At 47.8% G+C, this 27,997-nt stretch overlaps 1 protein-coding gene across 2 annotated transcripts; it reads right to left on the reverse strand.

Annotated features, from left to right (window-relative positions):
- THAP7 (THAP domain containing 7) lies at window positions 1-27,693 on the reverse strand. Of its 2 annotated transcripts, none has more exons than XM_073603578.1 (8): window positions 27,564-27,693; window positions 24,782-24,894; window positions 22,395-22,602; window positions 19,896-19,975; window positions 17,893-18,048; window positions 13,538-13,663; window positions 9,330-10,016; window positions 1-1,137 (listed from the first exon to the last, which is right to left on the reverse strand). In XM_073603578.1, exons 2-7 carry the CDS (start codon window positions 24,859-24,861, stop codon window positions 9,353-9,355), a joined length of 1,314 nt encoding a protein of 437 aa, XP_073459679.1. In that variant the 5' UTR covers window positions 24,862-24,894; window positions 27,564-27,693; the 3' UTR covers window positions 1-1,137; window positions 9,330-9,352. The 2 variants fall into 2 exon arrangements, with proteins under 2 accessions (XP_073459679.1, XP_073459680.1); XM_073603579.1 differs by lacking the exon at window positions 27,564-27,693 and adding an exon at window positions 25,124-25,846.
- Window positions 27,694-27,997: the final 304 nt, after the last annotated feature.

The following is a 27,997-nucleotide window of genomic DNA, read 5'->3' on the forward strand; positions in this document are numbered from 1 at the left end:
TACAATTGTCAAAGTTTATTTATTTCATCACAGAAAGTCCACAGATGACAAGCCAACACATTTCAGGTACTGACAAGTTCCTCCTTCATCAAGGATAAGTTTGCCTTTATCTGGACTCCTATTGGTAATGGGATTCTGAAATAAATTTGCCCCTTATAGGAAGCACCACCGCTTTGTAGTTAGAACTTCTGACTTGCGACGGGTCCTTGGGTAGCATCCTGACCAAGACTATCTGCATGGAGTTTGCATGTTCTCTGTGCTTTTGGGGGTTTCCTCCTTGATCACATTTCCTCCCACATGTCATGCCTTTGGAAATCCCACATTCCCGTCTAAATACTGTCCCTAGTATGATATCCTACCGCAGAGGTAGGTAACCTGGGGCCCTCCAGCTGTTGTGGAACTACATTTCCATGAGGCATTGCAAAGCTGGCAGTTACAATTACTCCCAGAGGCATGATGGGACTTGTAGTTCTGCAACAGCTGGAGGGCTCCAGGTTGCCTATCCCTGTCCTACTGGGTGAGCCCCTAGACCCCAGCCTCCTATCTGCCCCAAACACCAATCTTGGGAAGTACTTTGGGGGAGATTTACTAAAACTGGTGCAGCTGTGCAGGGTACAGAATCAGCTTCTAACTTCAACTTGTTTAATTAAAGCTTTGACAATAAAACCTGAAAGCTGATTGGTTTCTCTGCAGATTTTGCATTCTCCGGTTTTAGTAAATCCTAAGGTAGAAGGGTGCTATGGAAATATATATTAAAAAGCACAGGAGGGAGGGAGCTCCTAAAACCAGCAGCTGAAGCAGTCTTCTCAGTTTAACCGCTTTAACAGCAGTGCTGCTTATTGACAAAAGGATTCTTTCATGCGCTCCTCTCTGGCACCCTTAGGCTAATACTATATCCTTTTTTCTGAACATTTATTTGTTCATGTGTGGGCCTTCTGCAAATTAAACACCTGGGCTGGTTGCCTCTCGACAGTTAACATCTGAATGAATCAAGTGTTACCAATCAATATCAGTCTCCAAGGGTCTGTCCAACTTGGCGCTTGGACCTCATTTCCGTCTATTTCTGGTTGACATCCAGCAGTGAATATTCCTCTTTTTTGATACGAGATGCACGCTGCTCTCCACAAGTGAACGCCCCTGAAGAAAAGACACAATCCTTAAACGCATAGGGCCTAAGCTCTTATCTGGAGATAATATCAGTGTCATTTTGTATTTATCATTTATGTTTGGATATTGTTCTTAACCACCTCAATACCGGGCACTTTCACCGCCTTCCTGCCCAAGCCATTTTTCAGTTTTCAGCGCTGTCGCACTTTGAATGACAATTGCGCGGTCATGTTACACTGCACCCTAATGAAATTTTTATCATTTTTTTCCCACAAATAGAGCTTTCTTTTGGTGGTATTTGATCACCTCTGTGGTTTTTATTTATTGCGCTATAAACAAAAGAAGAGGGACAAATTTGAAAAAACACAATATTTTTTACTTTTTTGCTATAATAAATATCCATTTTTTTTTTTTTTAACAAATTTTTTCCTCAGTTTAGGCCGATATATATTCTTCTACATATTTTTGGTAAAAAAAAAAATCGCAATAAGCGTATGTTGATTGGTTTGCGCAAAAGTTATAGCGTCTACAAAATAGGGGATAGATTTATAGCATTTTTATTTATTTTTTACTAGTAATGGCGGCGATCTGCGATTTTTATTGTGACTGCGATATTGCAGCGGACATATCGGACACTTTTGGCACATTTTTGGGACCATCCACATTTATACAGCGATCCGTGCTATAAAAATGCATTGATTACTGTGTAAATGTGACTGGCAGGGAAAGGGTTAACACTAGGGGGCGATCGAGGGGTTAATGTATGACCTAAGGAGGTGATTCTAACTGTGGGGGGGGAGGGGACTGACTGGGGGAGGTGACCGATCGGTGTCCCTATGTACAAGGGACACACCATCGGTCTCCTCTCTGACAGGACGTGGATCTGTGTTTACATGCACAGATCCAAGGTCCCGCTCTGTTACCCGGCAATCGTGGGTGCCCGGCGGACATCGCGGCCGCCGGGCACCGGGGTCCCGAGCGACGCAGCGGGCACGCGCCCCCTAGTGGCTCGGGAGGGCGATCACGTCATATGACGTCCGCCCAGAACAAGAGAAGCCTCGTCCCGCCGTCATATGACGGTGGGCGGTGGCTTAGTGGTTAAACAGTCAACCGTAATGTCTAATCTACATTGACTTCTTATCATAAGATTTAATAAATTACGTTACTATATAATTGGTTTTTGCCTATATTCAGTTGCCTTCAAAGTTCCAATCCTCTTTAGAGGACCTCTTTTTACACTCCAGTTTTAGTAAATCTCCGGAGAAACCAATCAGCTTTCAGGATTCATTGTTAAAGCTTATTTGAACAAGCTGAAGCTAGAAGCTGATTGGCTGCCACGCACAGCTGCACCATATTCTGAGTGCTCCAGTTTTAGTAAATCTCCTCCAGTGTAATAAATTGCAGCTTACCAGTCCTTAGATGTGACTTTTCTTTTTCACCTGCCAACAACGCACCTCCTGTTTTAGAATCCTTACAATAATTCACTGTACCTATGGAAGATCAGCGTTGTTACGCTTGGGAAGGGCTACAAAACACTTCCCTCCTCATCTCCAAAACATAGAGGGGAGGGGTTCTGTAGTTCACAGAAGTAAACTGGGAGCAAATGTAACCAATAACAGTGGAGCACAGGCAGAGAGCACAAGAACTTATCAGATCACAAGATTAAAGTGGTTGTTAAGCCACTCTTCCATCCTCTGTGGTTAAAGTGATTGTAAAGTCTCATTTTTTTTTTTCAATAAAAACACCACATTATACTTACCTCCTCTGTGCAGTTGGTTTTGCACAGAGCAGCCCAGATCCTCCTCTTCTCGGGTCCCTCTTTTGTGCTCCCGGCCCCTCCCCTCCTGTTGAGTGCCCCCCACAGCAAGCAGCTTGCTATGGGGGGGGCACCCGAGCCGAGTCACAGCTCTGAGTGTCCATTCGAACACAGAGCTGCGGCACGGCCCCTCTACCTCCAGATTGGCTGACTGACTTTGATTGACAGCAGCGGGAGCCAATGGCATCACTGCTTTGTCTCAGCCAGCCAATCAGGAGGTCGAGACACTTGTGGACATTGCTGGATATAGAGGGACCTCAGGTAAGTGTTAGGGGGGGGCTGAGGGGAGCTGCACACAGAAGGCTTTTTATCGTAATGCAGTCCCCTGTGTCTCACGTCATGTGTCAGAAGGTTTTTTTTTTTTATCGTAATGCATTCTATGCATTACGATACAAAAAAAACCTTCTGATTTTACAACCACTTTAATAATGTAAGGAGCCCCTGTGTCTATGCTTTATAAAAATATTACTGCTATATAGCTGATTTCAGAGTGCCGCTCGTCGCTCACATGACCGGCCGCCTCTCCCATCTCCCGATCTGACAGCTGCGGCGGATAGGGGCCAAGAATCTCCCACTGATGTCAGTCAAGAGGAGAGAAGAGAGGTCGCCGGTCACGTGAGCGCCGAGCGGCGCTCTGAAATCAGGTATATAGCGGCATTATTTTTTATAAATCACAGACACAGGGGGCTCCTTACATTATTAACCACAGAGGATTGTATGAGAAATTAAATGTAATTTCAGCAGCAGGAGGGGAGGGGGCGGGCACTGTCACGAGCTGACAGGCAGAGAGGGAGGGGGGAGAGGAGGACAGTGGAGAGCTGCGGATGACGGAGGCATGTAAACTGACCACGATGTCAGGGCTCAGCAGCCATGCTAAACTGTGGTCAGTTTACAGGGGGGAGGGCAGAACCAGGCAGGATCAGCCAGGTATTTCAGGTGATAGAAGGGGCCAAATTACACAGCACAAGCACTGTGCCGTTATTCATGCTTTAAAAGGGACAGGATCAATTTGTTTTTCTTTTTTTTAGGGTAACAAACTCTTTAAGCCCCCCGTTCAGACCGGTGCAACCTGTCATGTGATTTGACAGTTCCGATTCAGAATAATTTATTGATCCCAAAGGGAAATTATTGCAACACGTGCCACACTCAACAAAGAGTGTGGCATAAGTCCAAATCGCATGACGAGTCGCACCCCATTACCGGCAATGGAAACTGTTCGAATCATCGGGATTATGAAAACAGTCGCTGCACTACTTGTACTGATTACATTGCGTCTTGCATAGACTTCTGGTAAATGGAGTCACAAGCCACAATGAATACGGAGGTGCAAAGTGCACCGATGTAGCTGCGCTGGGACCAGGGCCAACATGTCGTTTTTGCACTGATCCAACAGGTATAACAAGGAAGCAAATAAAAGAAGTCCATTGTTAGGATTTACAAAGATTTTAAAGCGGACTCCCCCTCCCCCCACATCAAATAAATGTATTCAAGGAAACCAATTCACTCAGCAGTTGGCTCATATTTTTTCTTTATTGGCTTGTCCCCTTTCCAATAGGTTCTCCCCTCCTTGGTCCACACATTCCAAGCCGCTGTTTCACATTTACATAATCTGTGGCCGGCTTATTCTGCCTTGTTATGTGCCGGCCCACTGATGACATCACGCCAGACCTGGTGCATGCGCCGTGCGAGACTTGGGGATGGCATGTGATTCAGCAACAACAAGCCAACCAATATAGTGTACAGCACATGTGTCAGCCGCTCATAAGGGGCGCTGGCCCCCCCCCCCTAATCCATGAGCTCGGCCCCTAATCTACATGCAGGGCGCCAGACGCATGAATTTCAATGGGTTGTTTTTTTTATTTAAAGCACATGATTAGAGCCAGTCTCTCTAATTGGCTTCAAAAAGGGTGAGCTCATGGCACAGAGCACTGCGCCCCTCCCCGAGCCCACCCACTTGCGTGACATTAGCAAATTAATATTCACTATTGTCTTCCTGCTTCTCCCCCCCGGCCAATCGGGTCTCAGGACCCGCTTCCTGATTGGCCCAGGAGGTGAAGCAGGAAGACATTAGTGAATATGAATGTCCTAAGACCCAAGGGGAAGGCAGGACCCGCTTCCTGATTGGCCCGGGAGGAGAAGCAGGAAGACATTAGTGAATATTAGTGTCCTAAGATCTGGGAGGAGAAGTGATCGCGGGACTCGGGAGGAGATGCAGGGGGGAAGCCGCCACCTGGATGGGGTAAGTGCTGGGCTGGCGGGGATTGAGCGACAGAGGGGGGGGTTGTTTGGGTTGGGGGAGTGAGGGGGCCAGGTTTGTTTGCCAGCCACCACTGGTCGGGTCACTTATGGAACTTGTGCCAATATGAGATCTGGGCAACTTGATGCTGAACAATGACAAGCCACACCCGATCTTGTAGGGTGCATGCCATGTACGTGATTTCGGGATCTTGCTGCCCCTGCTCTCATACTGTGCATGCCCAAGATCGGATGAGATCACCCGGGTAGGCACTAAACACAAACTATTTAATGAGCCCCTTGCCGGCAGCTTTCAGATCTTGCGATTGGCTGTCACAATGGTCACACGATCAGAAGCTCCCGTTTGCAAGCATGCATCGGGAACTGCCCATAACATCTTGGTTACCGTACTGGGAGTGCACACCGAGCACGCTCTCGGCACAGAAAAGCCGATTGGTGTTAAAGCGGTATTAAACCCAAAAGCAAATTTTCATTATACCGTAAAACCTCAAACTGCGAGTAACGCGGTTTACGAGCGTTTCGCAATACGAGCCATTTCTTTTTTTTAAATCCTGACCCGGTTTACGAGCGTTGTCTCACAAGACGAGCGGGATTCAAGCCTCTGCGGTGTGCAGTACCGTATGGGGCCAGAGAAGCAGGGGCCCCGGTGACGCTCGGAGACACTCAGTTCCCCCCACCTCTGGCCACATGCGGTACTGCATACACTAGAACGAATTATCTGAGTTTCCATTGATTCCTATGGGGAAACTCCCTTTGATATACGAGTGCTATGGATTACAAGCATGCTTCTGGAACGAATTATGCTCGTAATCCAAGGTACTACTGTATAGCAGTTTACAATTTCTTTGATGTGATGGCCGCATTAGTTTACTTTTTTAGACTTTCTTTCTTCTATTTACATCCAATGATCCAGCCAGCAAGTCTGTTTTCCAAAAGTTCCAGATCTCCAGCTTACATGGATGAGACAAACCATTTAACACTGGTAGGGGTGCTTACATTTATCAGCTTTTATTTATTCATGTAAAACCTTTATTCCAACAGGAAAAAACAAAAACAAAAAACTGCGTAACTCACTCTGAGCTGGAGTTTGGCTTCACTTTGTTTAGTGTATTTATGTCTGCTAATACATTTAACAATCCCCTCCCCCCAGACTGACAATGCTGCTGTCTGCTGTGCCACCCTTGCTCCTTAAAGGGGTTGTACATCCTCATGTTTTTTTCATGCATTCTATGCATTAAGGTCAAAAACCTCCTGTGATGCTGAAGCCCCCCCCCCCAGCCCCCGTTTACTTACCTTAGCTCTAGCTGGTGTCTTTGATAGCAGCACAGCCATTGGCTCCTGCTGCTGTCAATCAAATCCAATGAGGGGGGGGGGGCGGGGCCGAGTCCTGCATTCTGTGAATGGACACAGATGCAGAACCCAGGAGCGCTCCGCCACGGGTGTCCACCGTAGGAGAGAGCTTCAATGTGGACACTCGATGTGGGGAGGAGCCAGGAGCGCCGCTGAGGGACCCCAGAAGAGGAGGACCGGGGCCACTCTGTGCAAAATGAACTGCACAGTGGAGGCAAGTATGACATGTTTGTCATTTAAAAAAAAACAAAAAAGAACAAAAACAAAGCTTTACAATCCCTTTAATCCAGGGTGGGGTCTCACTAATACAAGAGGTGTGTTCCTGGCCAGATCACCAGGTGAAAACAGAGGGGGGAAAATCCTAAAAAAAAAAAATATAAAACTAATGCAGCCACCACATCTAAGGATTGGAAAGCTGCAATATAATGCATTTTTGGTTTGGGATCGAATACCGCTTTTAAATCCCACCTGCCCAGCGTAGAGCCGGTGGGAACAGGTTAAACAACTGAACATGACAATGTTTATGTGTCTGCATGCAGAGCGGCGGGGGGGGGGGGGGGGCGTCCTCTTTAAATTGACATTTTATTCCAAAGCTAACGTTTAGTGTTACTAAACCCACAATAGTAAAATCCGTCTGTATATGCAGTAAAGCATGCTTGTTATGCTCATTGTGGAACCTAAAGGGTTAATCCTCTGCATTGTGTATAAAGGGTTCTCTTCTCTGATCCTCCCCTTCTTCTGCTGTCCCCAATCCATCTCCTGATAGAACAGACGGTAGGGGACAAGCTGCACATGCTCAGTTTGGTATGTATAGCATTTTTTTTTTTTATTGGGAGGGTGCATGTGATCAGCACAGGGCCAATCAGCACTGTCCAGACAGAGGGTCAGGGGTCCTGCAGCCTCATAGGACAGTGAGAGGAGAAAGAAAACTCAGCCGACAAGCTTTAAGCAGACACTGATAGAAGTCACAAGACTGCTCTAACTGTTGATGAGAAAAGGGATTTAGCAGTTTATATTTACTAAAAATATATCATTTCCATGTTCTGTGTACTGTGGGAGACCAGATATAGTGAATGCAGAGTCCTGGGTTTAGTAACACTTTAACCCCCCAAAAAACTGCATACTAAAGACTCGATCAAAGGAGACCCTTATAGCAACCAAAATTTGTGGGGTGGTCGTCTTTAGACTTTTGTAATGAAATAAATATAATTGGACTCCTATACTTTTGGTGCGGCTTCTTCTCCTTGCAGCTTTTTATTGCTGTCTGAGTCTTTGCAGATTTTCCTCACTCTGTGGCATTAGGGTTGGAGTTAGGCTGGCCATAGATGCCTCGTTTTTTTTTTTCGATCGGCCAGAGGGCTCATTAAGAAAAAACAAAGGAATTCCCCCATCCGCACGTGTGAGGTGGACCACTATGTTCTGACAACATGGCTCCTCCATTGTCAGAATACACTGATCAGCGGCTGCAACCTGCTGATCGAGAAAAATTTTAGTTAGATCGACTTCAATCAAGCGAGACCGTCTATAGATGGATCACAATTTCTCCGGTCCCTGCTGAAGCGGCTGAATTTTGATCCATCTATGGGTAGCTTGAATCTTCCTAATGTAGCCCCAGATAATAGTAAAACCCAAAGGGGGCTCCAACCCCACCCCACTCTATGCCAACTCAATAAAAGTTTTGGCTAGACTTCCACTTTAAGAATTTAAACGGTAACAGAATCAGCCCTCTTTTTACCAGTATTTACTCCTGTTTTGTATGTAGGAGTAAAAAACTTCCAAGGGCGCTTACCCTCAGCAGACCCCAATGGGCGCATACTCTCAGCACACCCCCCCATGGGAACATGCCCTCAGCAGACCCCCCATGGGAACATACCCTCAGCAGACCCCCAATGGGAACATGCCCACAGCAGACCCCCCCAATGGGAACATGCCCACAGCAGACCCCCCCAATGGGAACATGCCCACAGCAGACCCCCCCAATGGGAACATGCCCACAGCAGACCCCCCCAATGTGAACATGCCCTCAGCAGACCCCCCCAATGGGAACATGCCCTCAGCAGACCCCCCCAATGGGAACATGCCCTCAGCAGACCCCCCAATGGGAACATGCCCTCAGCAGACCCCCAATGGGAACATGCCCTCAGCAGACCCCCCAATGGGAACATGCCCTCAGCAGACCCCCCAATGGGAACATGCCCTCAGCAGACCCCCCAATGGGAACATGCCCTCAGCAGACCCCCCCATGGGAACATGCCCTCAGCAGACCCCCCAATGGGAACATGCCCTCAGCAGACCCCCCAATGGGAACATGCCCTCAGCAGACCCCCCAATGGGAACATGCCCTCAGCAGACCCCCCAATGGGAACATGCCCTCAGCAGACCCCCCAATGGGAACATGCCCTCAGCAGACCCCCCAATGGGAACATGCCCTCAGCAGACCCCCCAATGGGAACATGCCCTCAGCAGACCCCCCAATGGGAACATGCCCTCAGCAGACCCCCCAATGGGAACATGCCCTCAGCAGACCCCCCAATGGGAACATGCCCTCAGCAGACCCCCCCATGGGAACATGCCCTCAGCAGACCCCCCCATGGGAACATGCCCTCAGCAGACCCCCCCATGGGAACATACCCTCAGCAGACCCGCCATGGGAAAATGCCCTCAGCAGACCCCCCCATGGGAACATGCCCTCAGCAGACCCCCAATGGGAACATACCCTCAGCAGACCCCCAATGGGAACATACCCTCAGCAGACCCCCCATGGGAACATACCCTCAGCAGACCCCCCATGGGAACATACCCTCAGCAGACCCAACTGAGCATTTACACAAAGTCGTTTATAAGCTGAAGCTCAAAAACTTGTAGATGCTCTTTCAGCTTCTCTCGGACATCCGATTGTGCGCGCCTCTCCCTCAAGTGTTCCTGCTGTAAAGCAGAGATGCGAAGGCGGAGCCTCTGCTCCCGCCGTCTGCAAGCTTCCAGCTGTCTCTGGACTTTGGTCAGTGCCTCCAACGCGGCTTCTGCTCTCTTCTTCCAAAGAAGCGCATTCCCCACGTGGTAGCTGTGCTCGTTCTGAATGTAGGCCCCTGGCGGCTGGGGGATGCGCATCATGTAGACCGAAGGAGACACTGGGCGCAGCTGTTCTGTCACCCCCTCCGCGGATCCCTCTGGGTCTGTGATAACGCATATATCAGAAGACATATCTTCCTGAGACAGTTCCAAGTCTGAGAGAGGTCCGCCGATTACAGTTCCCACCTCAATATCTTCCAGTGTGGCCTCTGGATGCATCTGGTGGTCTACAGTGGTTGCCAAAGCTCCTTCGGCTGGGGCAGTATCAGCTGGGATGTCGATATTTTCAGGGCAGAGTCCATGGAAGTTCACCAGGTCTGGTGTTGGTACGCTGTCATACCTCCTAGCATCAAAACACTGGTTGCTCGAAGGATCTGCGCTTTCACACGAGGCTGCATGATCACTCGTCAAGAAATCTCTGGTAATAAAAATGAGGCAGAATATTAGTGGACTTCGTTTACAAAGTTACAGGTATTTAAAGGATAAGTTCACCGTTGGTAACATGTTACACCCGTATTTAGGGTGTAATATGTAACATGTTACCAAATAGCAACTGCCTGCGCCCCTCCGATCCCCCTGCTATCACAATTTAAAAAGAGTACGGCTGTGCAGGGCTCCGCCCAAAAGGTTGCGTCTTTCGTTCACAAAACTCTTGCGGCAGACGGCTGGTAGTTCTCAATGAACTGCAGGGGGGGGGGGGGGGGGGTTTGCTGGTTAGCTCTCTCGCAGTTCATTGATCTTCCTGCTCTCCAGTACTGCCTGCCCCTCAAGGTTTTTCACCTCAATGCATTCTATGCATTGAGGTGAAAAACCTCCTGTGATGCAGCTGCCCCCCAGAGCCCCCCTCCCTTTTACTTACCTGAACCTGGTCTTTCCAGTGACGGAGACGAGCACACCAGCTCTCAGGTCCTGATTGGATAGATTGATAGCAGCGCAGCCATTGGCATGGGGGATAGGGCCACGTTCTGCTGTCTGTGCCAATAGATGCAGCAGCAGGACACGGGGGCGCAGCCGGACGAGTGCCCCGAGAGAGAGCGGCTCTCCAATGGGGCATTTAAGAAGAGGGAGAGCCAGGAGCGCGGCTAAGGGACCCCAGAAGAGGAGGATCGGGGCCACTCTGTGGAAAACCAACTGCACAGAGGAGGTATGACACATTTTTTTTTGTTTTTTTTTTTAAAAAAAGGAACCTTTAGATATCTTTTAAGGGCTGACAGCTATGCTGAGATTCTGCAGGAGCCCGAAATTGCACTCATGATCTGCTGTTTGCAATGCTCCAAAGGCTTCAGAAAAAAATCAATGCAAAAAAAAAAATATGCATTTATAATTTTTTTTTTTTTTTTTTTTAAAGGTGAACTTAGCCTTTAAAGGGTTTGTTCATCATTGCTGCACCTTTAAAACAAGACCCCCTATACAGCCCAGAATTCCCAGCTCATTTCATATCGCTGCTCAGCTTTTTAAAAAGGTGGGCCTTTCCCACTCCATTTCTGAAGGCTGCGTGTGGATTGTCTACAAGAACTCCCACGTAGCTCTTCCTTGCTCTGACCCACAACGATGAGCTCAGTGGTTATTGCTATAGGGAGAGAGAGCACACTGCGCATGCACGCAATCTGAATAAGCCAAGGTTCCTGCTGGGGGGGGCTCTTCTAACCTCCGACCTACCCTGTCTGAATTTGGCTACATGGAAATATTTGCAGACAGGCCTATGGAAATGTATTGGAAAAAGAAGCACGTTTTTAAAAAGCGGAGTAGTGGTATGTAATGGGCTGAGGATGCTGGAATGCATGGGGGGGGAGGGGTTGTTGGAAATGTGCAGGAAAGGTGAACTACCCCTTTAAAGCCCATTCAACTTTCACTTATAAGCGACATATTGTACATTCTAATCAAAAGGCGAGCAGTACTATAGTTTGTTTTCTTCAGAAAACAATCACAACCTGAATAGAAAGGCATGAGCTGTGCCAGCATTCTATAGAGAATGACCCAGTGGTCTCTGTATGAAAGCAGTGGTCTCTGTATGAAAGCAGTGGTCTCTTTGCAGAGGTCTGACATGCCCCCTGCTGAGTCAAGCCTAAAAATCTCTATATAGCAAGACTCATGCTGCTCCCTGCTGATTGGATATTTCTAGCTTTGACTCTTCAGGGGAGTGTGGCAGGGGCGTGACTTACTGGCACACAGCCCAGCTTAGGAGCATGCAGGCATCCTTAACACCTGGTTTGCTAAAGGAAGCACCTGGGAGGAGGGAGGAGCGGACTGCGCTGGCAGGGAGCTTCCAGAAGAGGTGGTAAGGGACCGCTCTGTGCAGGATCGTTGAAAAGAGCAGTTAACCACTTGCCAACCAGCTGCCGTCGTTATACAGCGGTAGGTCCGCACTATCCCGCAAATCACCGTAGGCGTACGTCGGCATGTGCGCGCCCGCTGTACAACGGGGGGACCCGATGCGTGTGGCTGCGATGTCCACCAGCCACCCGCGATCGAGGGAACGAGAAGCCAGAATGGGGATCTGTCAATGTAAACAGACAGATCCCCATTCTGACAGGGGATTAGTGATAGATCTGCGGTTCCTAGTGATTAGAAACAACGATCTCTCTCCTCCTCCAGTCAGCCCAGACCCCCATACAGTTAGAAAAACCTCCCAGGGAACACTTTTAATCCCTTGATCGCCCCCTAGTGTTAACCCCTTTCCTGACAGTGACATTTATAAAGTAATCAGAGGCTAATTTTAGCTCTGATTGCTGTATAAATATCAATGGTCCCAAAAAAGTGTCAAAAGTGTCCGATCTGTTCGGCGCAATGTCGCAGTTGCTCTAAAAATCATAGATCACTGCCATTACTAAAAAAAAAGCCATAAATAATATCCCCTATTTTGTAGACGCTATAACTTTTGCGCAAACCATCACCAATCAATATACACTTATTGATATTATTTTTACCAAAAATATGTAGAAGAATACATATTGGCCTAAACTGATGAAGAAATTTGTTTTTTTACATTTTTGAGACATTATAGCAAAAATGTAAAAATATATATTTTTTTCTCAAAATTGTCGCTCTTTTTTTGTTTATAGCGCAAAAAATGAAAACCACAGGTGATCAAATACCACCCAAAGAAAGCTCTATTTGTGGGGAAAAAAAGAACGTCAATTTTGTTTTGGTACAGCGTTGCACTACCACGCAATTGTCAGTTAAAGCGATGCAGTGCCGTATCGCAAAAAATGGCCTGGTCATTAAGGTGGAAAAATCTTCCAGTCTGTAAGTGGTTAAAGTGATACTAAAGCTTTGTTATTTTTTGTTTTTTTTAATAACAAACATGTTATACTTACCTGCTCTGTGCAGTCCCGATCCTCTTCCTCTCATGTCCTTCGTTGGCGCTCCTGGCTTCTTCCCTTTGACCAGTGCCCCCAGAGAAAGCAGCTTGACCTGGGGAAACTGCTCGATCCCAAGTCACTACTCTGTGCGTCCATAAGACACATAGAGCTGCCCCCCCTCCCCTGCTCTTCTCATTGGCTCACTGGCTGTGATTGACAGCAGTGGGAGCCAATGGGCTCCCGCTTCTGTATCAGCCAATGAGGAGGGAGAGTCCCGAGACAGCCAAGGTAACCGAGAACATTGCTGGATCGGAGGAAGCTCAAGTAAGGAGTGGGGGGGGGGGCGCCACTGCACACAGGTTTTTTTACCCTCATGCATAGAATGCACATGCACGAGCCGTGCTTTGTAAATGGTTCCTTGGCATTCTGGGGTCTGTGATGTGTCCCAGAAGACTGCGGGGGAGGGGGGGCCTTGTCGAACTTCCGCTCAGATCGCCAAAGTGGGAGTGGGTTCCTGTCAAAACCAGGTACCTGCTCCCCCCCCCCCCCTAAAAAAGGGACAAATGTGGCAGAATAGGGAGGATATAAACCCTTTTTTGGGTGAAGTCCAGCTTTAAGGTGATGGGTGTATACTTACAATTTCCTTTTTACTTTTGCCTTTGTTGTTTTCTTCTTTTGTGTTCTGATTTTGGTAACCCTCTGGGGTTTTGTCGAAGTTGTAAATATTGTTGGGATGGCATCTTCCTTCAAACGATGATAGCCACTAGACAGTAAAACAAGACCCAGATAAAGTATACCTTCATTGCCTAAAGGGGAACTATGCTTTGAGTCAATTTTTCTTTAGAATTTTTTTTTTTTGCAGGTTTGTAACATTTTTTTTTTAGCTTTTGTTTTACAGGTTATATACTATCCTAGTTTAACAAATAAACATTTAATGCATGACAAAGGGTTTTCAGAGCACTGTGGGTTAGCTAAAGAAAAACACATAGTACGTGCACTAGTATAGTAAGTCACTTCAATACTCACTGTTCTTGGGCTAATAAGATCTGTAGGCAACAGGCTTTACATCAAAGAAGCATTCATCTATGCTATAGAACTCCCCCCCCCCCATTTTGGATAGAGTAAAGGAGGGTTATAACCAATGTCAGATTTTTTTTTTTGTCTGCTTTCTGCTATCAGTGCCCCCATTGAGATTTCCCTTCACTTCCTGTCCCATAGCCAAAACGATAAAGAAAAGGAAATCCCTGCAAATTAAAGTGTTCCCTTGGGGATCCCCCAGGTCTCCAGAACTAGTGTCACCACTGGAAGAATTGCCCTCTATTACTTTTCTGGGGACAACCCAAAATTAGAGATTTTCTTTTACTTTCAATAATAAATGGTAAAGAGGACAAACGGGGGGCACATACAGCGATAAAAATTGACAGGGGTTCTAATCCCTCTCCACAACAAAAAAAAAGGTTTTGCCTTTGTTATACTTTGAAAAAAAAAAAAGAATCTCTACTCGCCTGCTCACATTAGGCGAGTGGAAATAAGGGAAATAAGCTGAGGGCAAGTGTGGAGCTGCATCAGAGAAGGGGGTGGGGGGTACAGGCAGGGTTGAAAGAGAGTCAATTCTCCTCCCAGCCTCTGCCCCCTCTCATTCTGTTAACAGGGCCTGGCATACAGCGGGAGTTGGCAAAGAACTATATGAGGTGGGGGCGGGGCAGGGAAGAGGGTTGGGCAGGAGCTGCCAAAGTTTACTTTTCCTATTAACAAGCTGGAGATTGGTTGCTAGGCGGTCCGAGCATCCAATTACCAGCTTGTTAATAGGAAAAGTAAACTATGACAGCTCCCGCGCCCCTGTCCAGTGCTCCGCTGTAAGTCTCATTCATTGGTTTTAATTCTTTTAATGTTATATTTATTATAGCATTAAAAAATATTTACTTAACAAGGCAGTAATGATGTGTAAAGTGCCTATTACCTATATTAGCCAATCATATTTTATCACAGTCAGGTCAATGAAATATGCTTTATGTTAATTTTGTTAAAGTTGTTGTTGTTGTTAACCACTTCAGCCCCGGAGGAATTTACCCCCTTCCTGACCAGAGCACTTTTTGCGATACAGCACTGCGTCGCTTTAACTGACAATTGCGCGGTCGTGCGACGCTGTACCCAAACAAAATGGACGTCCTTTTTTCCCCACAAATAGAGCTTTCTTTTGGTGGCATTTGATCAACTCTGCAGTTTTTATTTTTTGCGCTATAAACAAAAAATAGTGACAATTTTTTTAAAAAAGAAATATTTTTTACTATAATAAATATTCCAAAAAAATTAAAAAAAATTCTCTCTCAGTTTAGGCCAATATGTATTCTAAATATTTTTGGTAAAAAAAAAAAAAAATTCTTATATATATATATATATTATATATATATATATATATATATATATATATATATATATATATATATATATATATATATATATATATATATATATATATATATATATGCGTATATTGATTGGCTTGTGCAAAAGTTATAGTGTCTACAAAATAGGGGATAGATTTATGGCATTTTGATTAATAATTTATTTTTATTAGTAATGGCGATTTATATTGTGACTGCGACATTGCAGCAGGCACATCGGACACTTTTGACACTATTTTGGGACCAGTGACATTTATACAGCGATCGTTACTATAAAAATGCACTGATTACTGTGTAAATGACACTGGCAGGGAAGGGGTTAAACGCTAGGGGGGCGATCAAGGGGTTAACTGTGTTCCCTCACTGTGTTCTAACCGTAGGGGGGATGGGCTCACTAGAACATGACAGAGATCACCGGGAGCAGTAGATCTCTGTCATGTTGCTAGGCAGAACAGGGAAATGCCTTGTTTACATCTCCCCGTTCTGCCTCTCTGTGTCACGATCGCGGGCCGCCGGCGAACATCGAGTCTGCGGGACCTGCGGGCACGTTCGCACCCGCTGGCGGCGCGCGCCCACTAGCCCGCGATTTAAAGGAGACGTACAGGTACGCCCATTTGCGCAGCCTTGCCATTGTGCCGACGTACATTGTCGTGCGCTGGTCGGCAAGCGGTTAATATTTATTTGTGCAACTTAATTCTGCATAAAACATTTAACAGTGTCATTTCATGAGATAATTTATGAGGGCGTGATTAGAGGTGGGGCAACTGGTGGCGTGTAATGGTTAAAGCGGAGTTCTGCTTTGAAAGTTACACATACTGCAGCTGCTGACTTTAATAATCGGACACTTACTTGTCCTGGAAAGCAAATATTGCTTTTTTTTTTTTTAAATTGTCACTCTTTGTTTGTTTATAGCACAAAGAATAAAAACCGCAGAGGTGATCAAATACCACCAAAAGAAAGCTCTATTTGTGGGAAAAAAGGGACATTCATGTTATTTGGGTACAACGTCGCACATGCGCGCAACTGTCAGTTAAAGTAACGCAGTGGCTTATCGCAAAAACTGGCCTGGTCATGAAGGGGGTGAAACCTTCCGGAGGGCAAGTGGTTAATGAAGTCCTCAAATGATCCAGCGCTGTGAACGCCTGCAGTCTTCTCTCCCCCTCACACAGGGACTTGAGCAGTCAATCAAATGCCGTGAGGAGGAAGCGGGGGGCAGGGCTGTGCGTGTGCGTCTATGGAGCAAGGCCCCATAGACACTCACAGCTCGGGAGATAGCACACACACACACACACACACACACACGTGTGCCCCCAAAGCAAGCAACTTGATATGGGGACACATGGAGAAGAGGAGGAGCCAAGATTGCTGGCAGGAGACCCCAGAAGGAGCAGGATCTGGGCTGCTCTGTTCAAAATCATTACACAGACCAGGGGTGTATAACTTTTTTTTTTTGTTAAATTAAAATAATAAACAAGATTTTAGTAACATTTTAATTGCTTCCCAACCACGCTATAGCCGAAACATGGCTACAGCGTGGCTCTCTGGCTCTGGGAGGACGCCCCCCCTCAGGTACGCTCTTTGACCGCTGTGTCCTTTAGACACAGCTGATGACAGATAGCGGTAATGGGCCAATCAGAGCAGCCCTTTACGATGCGATCAGCTGTGTCCAATCACAGTTGATCACATGTAAGCAAACTTGCCAGTTATCGGCATTCCTTTCCTCACACGCCGTCTCTGTGTGAGGAAAGGAGAGCCGATAACCGGCAAATCTGACAGGGGACAGCGAGTACATTGTTTACACTGATAATCAGGGCAATGCCTCATCAGCGCCCATTAGTGCAGCCTCATCAGCGCCCATCAGGCTTGCACTCACTGCCTGCCAACATCATCTTCCCAGATTGGCAACTGGGGTTGAGGTTGCGGGCTGTATCGGTTGCCCTTTCCCTACAGCCGCCACGGAGAGTGCCGCCTAGCAGTGCCACCTGTCAGTGCCCATTAGTACTGCCTATTGGTGCCTGTCAGTGCCCAGTGCCACCTGTCAGTGCCCATCAGTACTGCCTATTGGTGCCCATCAGTGCCGCGGGGAGTGCCGCCTAGCAGTGCCACCTGTCAGTGCCCATCAGTGCTGCCTACTGGTGCCCTTCAGTGCCGCAGGGGAGTGCCGCCTAGCAGTGCCGCCTGTCAGTGTCCATCAGTGCAGCCCCTCAAAGCCGCCTCAGAGCCCATCAACGAAAAAGAAAAAAAAAAAATTACTTATTTGCCAAATTTTATAACAAAAACTAAGAAAAACATTTTTTTTCCGGTCTTTTTTTAGTTAGTTCAGCAAAAAACCCAGTGGTGATTAAATACCACAAAAAGAAATCTCTAGATGTCAAAAAAAAAAAAAAAAAAAAAGATAAAAATATAAGGGTACAGTGTTGCATGACCGCACAATTTTAATTCAAAGTGCTGACAGCCTGGGCAGGGAGGGGTTGAAATTGCCCGCCTCTACCCAATTATCATTGCTTGTCAAAACAAATCCAGTTTGGGACCAGATGTGATTTTTTTTTTTTTTTAATTCCCATTATAAAACAGTGACTATGTGTACCTTATTCCTGTTACTTCGAAGCAGCTCTTCTCAAAGTGCCTGGAGCAGAAATAAACATATTCTGAGGAGGGGTCCCAAAGCCCGTTACCACTTGGGTCCATTCTTCTGCAGTTTGCAATCCACAGGTTTCGTCGAGGGTCCTCTTTTCTTGGTAACCTTTAATAAAACAGAAAAAGGTACCAGGGCTTAAAGGGGTTGCATTAAGGTGAAAAACCTCCTCATAGACTGGGTTCAGGTAAGTAAAAGGGGGTCTCAGCTGCCCCCCCAGAGCCCCCCCCCCCCTTACTTACCTAAACCCGGACTTTCCAGCGTCAGGGATGAGCACACCAGCTCCAGCCGGTGTCTCGGTCCTGATTGGATAAATTGATAGCAGCGCAGCCATTGGCTCCCGCTGCTGTCAATCAAATCCAAGTCCTGCTGTCTGTGTTCATGGACACAGCAGGACATGGGAGCGCGCCCGCACGAGTGCCTCCAGGGAATGCGGCTCTCCAACGGGGCACTTGAGAAGAGGAGGAGCCAGGAGCGCTGCTGAGGGACCCCAGAAGAGGATCGGGGCCACTCTATGCAAAACCCACTGCACAGGAGGAGGTAAGTTTGACATATTTTTTTTTTGGTTTTGTTTTTTTTTTTTAAAACGAACCTTTACATATCCTTTAACACTGTCCCAAGCCTCCACCCAGGTCCAGCGGGGTCATCTTGGGACAAACAACCCTTGTGTCATTCTGCCCATTTCCTGTTAGCCGAACCTAATTAGTTACATACCTCTATGGGGTGCGCCATCATGCAGGCTGGGCTCATAGTACTCCAAGATTGCACATATGTGTAGCGTTACCCACGAAGGAGCCGCTGCAGTTTAACCAGTTCCTTCCCAAACTAGTGCAGAAGTAGCCAGGCACACAGTGACAATCGATTTATTCTGACTCAATAATCAGTCTAGAGCAGTGATGGCGAACCTTGGCACCCCAGATGTTTTGGAACCACATTTCCCATGATACTCATGCCCTCTGCATTGTAGTTGAGCATCATGGGAAATGTTCATCATTACCTAACCAGTCATCAAGGGGGTGGCTCTGACATGTGGAAGCAAAGCCCTGCCTCCAACAAGATGGCTGCCTTCACCCAGAGAAACAGTGCATAACTAGACATAGTAGATCAGTAATGAGGTAAAAAGCCAACTGCAGGGAGCCCACAGGCAATACTTGTGACTAGAATTCAAAACCTCCCGCACCCACCTATTAAAGCAGAGTTTCAGTCCCCCCAAATACTTTTTTTTTTTTTTTTTTTTTAACTCCTCCATACTTGTTTAAAATATCTAGCAACATTTAGAACATGTCCTATATGTAGTTTGTTTTAAAATATTTGAAGACTAACCAGATCTCGGAAAGCAGGCAGGTTCCACGTCATCTGTGGGCATCCGAAGCCCCTTTCTCTTGATTCCTGGGATTCGGTGCAGCTGGCTACCCAGCATGCACCTCTCGATCTCATGCCGCTGAGAAGCTCTGTTTCCAACAGGTTGCCATAACAATGGCGGCGTCTGTGGACGTTCCCGCCCCATTGCTATAGCAACTTGTCAATCATGACATCCCGTTTGCGTCATTTCCGGTCTGGAAATAACGGGAGATTCCATCACTAGGCGATTCGCAAAGACTCCTGGGATACACGATGCCGCTATCACAGGAGCCCTTGCAGATCACCTACTGACGTAATCGCCTAGGCGGCCGCAGCCGGAAGTGCTGCAGAAGAGCAGTAAAAAACATATGTAAAGAAAAAAAAAAAAAAAAAAAGAAAAAAATAATATTGCCATTTATAACAGCATTTAGGATGGGCATGAGAGTGATCGGACCTTCAAAACACGGGTGGAACTCCACTTTAGTTATAGTGCAAATACAATACAAACCAATGCTTGTGACTACCCCTTTGTCCTCAGCTTTTCATTTTTTTTTATTTTTTTTTGTAGCACCTACAGTACAGGACCCTCCTCAAGATAAAGAAACTGAGCTGACCTGTGAAATGAGATGTCGTTCTCCCTGGTCAGGCGAGAATCCCGAGTGGTGCAGCCGAGAGCTGAGCAATGTCTTGGCATCTAGAATCCAGAGCAAATGGAAGAGTTAGCCTATCAGATCACTAGGAACCAAGAAGAATACTCCAATCAAATTCAGTCAATAGTAAAAAAAAAAAACAAAAAAAAAAAAAAAACATGGCTGAACAAACTTGCTTGAGGTTAAGGCCCACACTATTAACCACTTCTGGAACTCCCTATTGCAGATTTACTGCTACAGTAAATTTCATTCATGTACAGAGTGGCACGACCGTGCAATGGTCAGTTAAAAGTAATGCAGTGTCGCATCGCAAAAAATGGCCTGGTCATGAAGGGGGGGGGGGGGGGGTAAATCTTCCGGAGGTCAAGTGGTTAAAGTAAACCTGTCCAGAAAAAAAAATGAAGGCTGCCACTGCTAGCCTCCTTCTGACTACCCATTATGTGTAATGTTAAATAGGGGATAGATTAATGGCATTTCTATTATTGTTATTATTTTTTTTACTAGTAATGGCGGTGATCTGCGATTTTTAGCGGGACTGCGGCGGACAAATTGGACACTTTTGACACATTTTTGGGACCATTGACAATTATACAGCGATCAGTGCTATAAAAATGCACTGATTACTGTATAAATGACATTGGCAGGGAAGGGCGATCAAGGGGTTAACTGTGTTCCCTAGTGTGTGTTCTAACTGTGGGGGGGGGGATGGGACTGACTAGGGGAGCAGAGAGATCGGTGTTCATACTTGGTATGAACACACGATCTCTCTCTCCTCTCCCCTGAGAGAACTGGGATCTGTGTGTTTACACACACAGATCCCGGTTCTCGCTCTGTCACAAGCGATCATCGCTCCGGCGTGGTGCCGCGGGTCTGCCCCCTAGTGGTAAAAAGGCGAACCGACGGGGAGCCAACCTGCCGCAGTACAACTGGGGCGGCTGGTCGGGAAGGGGTTAAAGTGTGACAGTGCTGAAAATTGGCCTGGGCAGGAAGCGGGGAAAGTGCCCGGTATTGAAGTGGTTGGAGACCAAGCTGTCCAGCAAAAGTGTGAGACAGAACTGTAGCTACCATGCCATTTATAAAACGTACCTTGGTTAACCACCTCCCGCCCGGCCCAAAGATAAAGGACGGCTGGGTGGGAGTACGGTTATTCTGGGTGGATGTCATATGACGTCCTCCCAGGATCAGGCTGCACTGCAGCAGGGGATCTGTCACCCGCCATGTCCACCGGGCACAGCAAATAACAGATCAGTGTACCGGGCTGCTGGTGGTACCATGTGATCCCTGTTACCAGTCACAGCAGATCACATGGCAATTGTACACAATGAATGGCTTCTATTCATTGTCTATTCGGACGGGGCCAATCACAGCCCATCTGTACCATGTGATTAGCTGTGGCCAATCACAATAGTACACAATGGATGTCATTTATAAAAAATGGTTGCTTATGACAGTTATATTCACTGTTATAAGCAAAGAATGGAAATGATAATTAAAAAAAAAAAACTGATCACCTGCACAAAAGTAGTACAGTGTAAAATAAATACATAAATTGTGGGGAAAAAAAAAAAAGTTGTGAAAAAAAAATAAAAAAAAATAAACTGTGAGCGCAGGAGGGGCAGAGCAGACAGCAGATGACTGGCAGTCACCGGTCTCAGCTCACAGTCATGTGATCTCTCGATTCTTGGTCTTAGAGCCGGCGGGGCACAGCTGCAGCATCTTCTCTTTTAAAGTGATATTAAAGGCATTTTTTTTTTAAATAAGAAACATGTTATACTTGTGCAGTGTTTTTGTACAGAGCAGCCTCGGTCCTCCTCTTCTCGGGTCCCCCGCCAACGCTCCTGGCCCTTCCCTCCTGCAGAGTACCCCCCAGAGCAAGCAGCTTGCTATGGGGGCACCCAAGCTGGCTCGTTCACGAGCCGCTGCTCTGTGTCAATTCACACAAACACAAAGCTGAGGCTCGGTCCTGCTTCCTCCCTCTCTCTCTCTTCATTAGCTCACTGGCTGTGATTGACAGCAACAGGAGCCAATGGCTCCCGATACTGTCTCAGCCAATGAGGAGGTGGAGACCTGGGGAGCCGAGGCTCTCATGCACAACGTTGAATCGTGATGGCGCTCAGGTAAGTATTGGGGGGTTACCTTCATGCATAGAATGCATGAAGGTAAAAAAACCTGGAGCCTTTACAACCACTTTTTTTGGCCCACAGGCTTTAATACTTCTTGACGCTCACATCAAAAAAGAACGACATTCAGAAAAGAAGTCCTTTTGGCAACGCTTGCTTGAGTTGCACTAATTTTTTAGAGGATTTCCAGTTCTGCCTTATGGGATGGGAGGTGAATGGCTATCTCCCTTCTAAACCATTCTACAGCCATTGATCTCCAATGTGGTTCTTTTATGGCCATGAAATTTATACCCAATGACTGTGCGGCCAGCATAAGACATTCACCTACGGCGTGGTGCGTTACCTTTGCAAAGCTGAAGGTTGAAAATATCATAGGGACCGCGGAGTCCCTGAGCCGCACCGTCTGTCCGGTTCGATCAAACTGCTTATCGTGGAAGTGTTGGGAGCACAGAGAGCTGTGTACGGAAGGGGTCCATTCACTACCGACCGCAGAGTGAGAGTGGGACACGGCATTCACCCACAGCGTCCTCCGTGACTCCTCTTTGGGAAATCTAAGCAAAGGAAAGAAGAAAGAAGAAAAAGAAAAAAAAGAGGGGGGGTTAGAACTGTAACATGGGAGGAATAAAAAAAAAACAAAAAACTAAAGCAACATAATGAAAAAAAGATTTCACTGCAAAAGAATGTTTAAGGTGTTACTAAACCCACAACAGTAAAATCAGACTGTATATGCCAGTGGTTCTCAACTCCAGTCCTCAGGACCCACTAACAGGCCAGATTTTAAGTATTACCTTGGGGGAGATGCAGACTAGAATACTGCAATCACTGAGCAGCAAATGAGATCACCTGTCATGTATTTCAGTTATCTTGTAAACCTGGCCTGTTAGTGGGTCCTGAGGACAGGAGTTGAGAACCACTGGTATATGCACTAAAGCATGCTTGTTATACTCACCGTGGTACCTAAGGGGTTAATCTCCTGCGTTTTGTAAAACGGCTGTTTGATCCTGTCTTCTCTGATCCCCCCCCCTTTTTTTTTTACTGTCCCCAATCCATCAGCTGATAGTACAGAGCAGTGGTCTCCAAACTGTGGCCCTTTGTTTTTATTCAGCCCTTGGAGCACCATTTCATCCACTGATACCAACAATGGGGCATAATTCACCTCACTGACACCAATGAAGGGGGTATATCTCCTCCCAATGACACCAACAATGGGGCCCAATGACATTGTTGTTTTATTTCATAATACAAGATGTGTTTGAATATGAAATCTGAATACACCGGTCTATATGGACAGCTTTACCCCGGATATCTGCATACTTAGAGGTGCCTTTTTGTAATCATCAACCATGTGAGTTGCTAAATGTTGTACCTTCATTAAGCCCCGGTTCACATTGATGAGATTTGACATGCGATTTGACATGCCAAATCGGCGGCGATTGACAGCAATGGCACCGTCCGAATCAGTCCGATTCCCAAAAGCAGTTTCTGTACTACTTTTGGCGATTTCAGGGTGCGATTTCCATTGACATCTGGTGCAGAAACCCGCACAGATGTCTCTGAAATCGCCCCTGAAATTCGGGACTGACACGCGGGAATGAAATGGTGCGAGCTCAGCTAAACTCGCACCATTTCATTCCCACAGTCAATGTGAACCAGGGCTTAGACCCCTTTCCACACTGGGGCCACGGCTGCATTAGCGCTAATGTGCCGCTCGTCTTAGAGCCGCTTTAGCTCTGTTGAACCACTTCGCCGACCAGCGGCAGGTTGGCTCCCCTGCGTGAGCCTCTAAATAGCGCCTGAATAACCGCCTCCCATTCATTTCAGTGTGTCTTTTAGCAGCAATAGAAACTCTCAATCCAAGGTTTTACTGTATATAAGAAAAGAAGAATAAGAACATGATAAAAGGAATAAGTATAAGATAATACGAAAATAATAATTAGTATACAATAAAAACACCACAAAAATAGGAATACAACAATAATAAAAAACTACTAAAAGTAACTGATAATATAAATTTATTAATAAGTATATGATAATAATAAAAGACAAGATCAATAAATAAATAAAATAAAAAAACAAGAATACAAGTATATGATATTAAAACCGAACTTGACCCAAAAAGGGAAGTTACGCTTTTCCTCCTCGCCCCCCCCCCCCCCCCCCCCTAGCCATATTTGGAATAAATTATTTTTTTTTTTGGGGTGGGGCTACCTAGTATCGAGTGATAACCACTTCCGCTTTGGCTGCCTTGGCGATCAGACCAGAAGTTCAGCGCCAACCCCCCCCCCCCGCAACCTTCTGAGACACATCAAAAGGTCCCAGGAGGCTGTGGGTCCATCCACAAGGCACAGCGCAGCTTGTGCATGCGCAGTGGGGAGTTGGCTGTGAAGCCGCAAGGTGTTACAGGCCAAGTTCCCACAGCTACCATGGCGGTGCCGGGGACCCGAAGACTGGAGAAGAACCAGTCCGGGTGAGGACAGTGCTGGATCCCTGGGACAGGTAGGTGTCCTTTAATAAAACGTTAGCAGCTGCAGTATTTGTAGCTGCTGACTTTTCATTTCTTGGAAATATGGCTGAAGCTCCTCTCAATATACAATAATAAAAAATATGACTCTATAAATACAGTAATAAGGATGTGGTAAAAAAAAAAAAAAGGATATGATAATTAGAATACAATAATATGGTAATAAGAATACAATCATACACACACTGTGCAGTGACCTTAGTACCTACCTGTGGAACGTTATCCCTTTGCGTCTTGTAAGCGCCGTCTGCCGGTTGACACAATTAGCAGCAGAGCATGACCGGACCATTTCGCTCCACTCAGCCGGCGCCACAACCCGTCCCTGAAAATGCAAAAAGGAAAATCATTTTATAGGGATATACTGTGACTTGTCCACTTTCTTAGGTCAACAATCAATCCCTTTCTTTTCTAATGAAGAAAAAAAAAATTAATACAGGTCATTAAAGAGGAGCTCCAGACTCCCCCCCCCCCACCCCAAAAAATGAAGAGTCAGCAGTCACAAATACAGAACAGATACTGCAGCTGCTGACTTTTAGTAGAAGGACATTTACCTGTCCAGTGATCCAGCGCTGTCCTCACCAGAGCCGATTCTTCAATGGGCTCTGGGCGCCGACATCTTTGGTAAGGGAAACAGGAAGTAAATGCCTTGTAGCTTCACAGCCGGTTTCCTGCCGCGCTGCACTTTGCGGTTGGTCCCGCGGTCTTCTGGGACCTGCAATGTGTCCCAGAAGGCTGCGGGGGAAGGAGGGGGGGGTCAAACTTCTGGATCAAACCGCAGCGGCAATCTGAGCCGCAACTGGGAGCGGGTACCTGTCAAAGCCAGGTTCCTGCTCCCCCCCCCCAAAAAAAAAGTGCCAGCTGTAGCAGTGAGGGGGGAGGGGCGGAGGATGCAAATAAGCAGAGCTTCCCCTTTTTGGGTGAGGTTCTGCTTTAAGGAAGAAGTCTCACTTCTTTTTTTTTATCTCTATTATGTTCTGTCCTCCATAGTATTCCATCCAGTCTTTCTATGTGCTGAGGAAGGATAGCTACGAGGTTGGACAGGATGCCTCCAGCGAGGCCACAGGGACAGGAAGTGGGGGGACATTTCCATCCAGTGGTGTCACAGGGACAGGAAGTGGGGGAAAGTCTCCCTCCAATGGGGGGGGGGTCACAGAAAATCTCCCATGAATGGTGTCAAAGTAACAGGAAGTCTCCCTCCAATGGGGGGAGGGGGTCACGGGGACAGGAGGTCTCCCTCCAATGGGGGAGGGGGTCACGGGGACAGGAGGTCTCCCTCCAATGGGGGAGGGGGTCACGGCACAGGAGGTCTCCCTCCAATGGGGGAGGGGTCACAGGGACAGGTGGTCTCCCTCCAATGGGGGAGGGGTCACAAGGAAAGGAGGTCTCCCTCCAATGAGGGGAGGGGTCATAGGGAAAGGAATTCTCCCTCCTTTGGGGGGGTCACAGGGACAGGAAGTCTCCCTCCAGTGCAGGGCTCATAGGAACATGGAGTCTCCCTCCAATGGGGAGGGGTCACAGGGACAGGAAGTCTCCCTCCAGTGCGGGGCTCATAGGAACAGGGAGTCTCCCTCCAATGGGGAGGGGTCACAGGGACAGGAAGTCTCCCTCCAATGGGGGAGGGGTCACAGGGACAGGAAGTCTCCCTCCAATGGGGGAGGGGTCACAGGGACAGGAAGTCTCCCTCCAATGGGGGAGGGGTCACAGGGACAGGAAGTCTCCCTCCAATGGGGGAGGGGTCACAGGGACAGGAAGTCTCCCTCCATGGGGGGGGGGTCACAGGGACAGGAAGTCTCCCTCCATGGGGGGGGGGTCACAGGGACAGGAAGTCTCCCTCCATGGGGGGGGGGGTCACAGGGACAGGAAGTCTTTCTCCATGGGGGGGGGGTCACAGGGACAGGAAGTCTTTCTCCATGGGGGGGGGTCACAGGGACAGGAAGTCTCCCTCCATGGGGGGGGTCACAGGGACAGGAAGTCTCCCTCCATGGGGGGGGTGTCACAGGGACAGGAAGTCTCCCTCCATGGGGGGGGGGTGTCACAGGGACAGGAAGTCTCCCTCCATGGGGGGGTCACAGGGACAGGAAGTCTCCCTCCATGGGGGGGGTCACAGGGACAGAAAGTCTCCCTCCATGGGGGGGGGGTCACAGGGACAGAAAGTCTCCCTCCATGGGGGGGGTCACAGGGACAGGAAGTCTCCCTCCATGGGGGGGGGGTCACAGGGACAGGAAGTCTCCCTCCAGGGGGGGGGGGTCACAGGGACAGGAAGTCTCCCTCCATGGGGGGGGTCACAGGGACAGAAAGTCTCCCTCCATGGGGGGGGGGTCACAGGGACAGGAAGTCTCCCTCCATGGGGGGGGGGGGGTCACAGGGACAGGAAGTCTCCCTCCATGGGGGGGGGGTCACAGGGACAGGAAGTCTCCCTCCATGGGGGGGGTCACAGGGACAGAAAGTCTCCCTCCATGGGGGGGGTCACAGGGACAGGAAGTCTCCCTCCATGGGGGGGGGGTCACAGGGACAGGAAGTCTCCCTCCAGGGGGGGGGGGGGTCACAGGGACAGGAAGTCTCCCTCCATGGGGGGGGGGGTCACAGGGACAGGAAGTCTCCCTCCATGGGGGGGGGGTCACAGGGACAGGAAGTCTCCCTCCATGAGGGGGTCAAAGGGACAGGAAGTCTCCCTCCATGGGGCGGGTCACAGGGACAGGAAGTCTCCCTCCAATGGGGGGGGGGGGGAACAGGAAGTTTCCCTCCAGTGGGGGTCACAGGGACAGGAAGTCTCCCTACATTGGGGGGGGGGGGGGTTACAGAGACAGGAAGTGAGGGGGAGGTACAGACCAGGCATCCTCCTCTCTATACTCTATAGAACACAACGCAATGCGGGTTGGATGTCAGGCTGACATGCTGAGCCTTGTGGTTCCCCAGCACCCCGGATCTTCTCTCTGTATACAACCACCTCCCTATATACAGCACGGTGCCCCTCCCCCTCCCCCGGTATACCTGCCCGGTGCACAGAGCCAGAGAGGCGCCCACCGGCTACACATCCGACTTCATCTGTCCGCCTGACAGTCCGTACACCGCCCCCCACCGGCACAGCGCCACCTGCCGGCCGGAGGAGCGAACTACCGCCGCCTGATGACAGCCACAGCACTGTCCTGGGATTTAGGAGAACATACAGGAGGAGATCCTTCGTCACCGCCTTCTATATACAGAAATATATATACAGATATGTACAGCCTATAGAAAGCACGGGGCACCTGCAGGGCTCAGTACCAGCAGAGAGTCCTCTAACATCCAGAGAGGAAAAGAGTTTATATACTACAAATGGGAAACCTCTTGCCAGCCAGGTCTATTCTCACATACATGGAATCATTTGTTTTTTTTTTTGCTAGAAAATTAGGATCCACAAACATTATATATATATACCGGTATAT

This window comes from Aquarana catesbeiana, linkage group LG10 (genome assembly GCF_042186555.1).
Source record: "Aquarana catesbeiana isolate 2022-GZ linkage group LG10, ASM4218655v1, whole genome shotgun sequence".
NCBI classification, from domain to species: Eukaryota; Metazoa; Chordata; class Amphibia; order Anura; family Ranidae; genus Aquarana; species Aquarana catesbeiana.

What these genes read in the sequence shown, in the direction of transcription:
- THAP7 (XM_073603578.1), bottom strand. Translation starts at nt 24,861, where the DNA reads ATGGTCCGGTCATGCTCTGCTGCTAATTGTGTCAACCGGCAGACGGCG. An exon ending in AAAGGGATAACGTTCCACAG is followed by an intron (nt 22,603 to 24,781) that starts GTAGGTACTAAG and finishes TCCTTTGCTTAG; the next exon opens with ATTTCCCAAAGAGGAGTCAC. An exon ending in TTCGAAGTAACAGGAATAAG is followed by an intron (nt 13,664 to 17,892) that starts GTACACATAGTC and finishes TTTACTGTCTAG; the next exon opens with TGGCTATCATCGTTTGAAGG.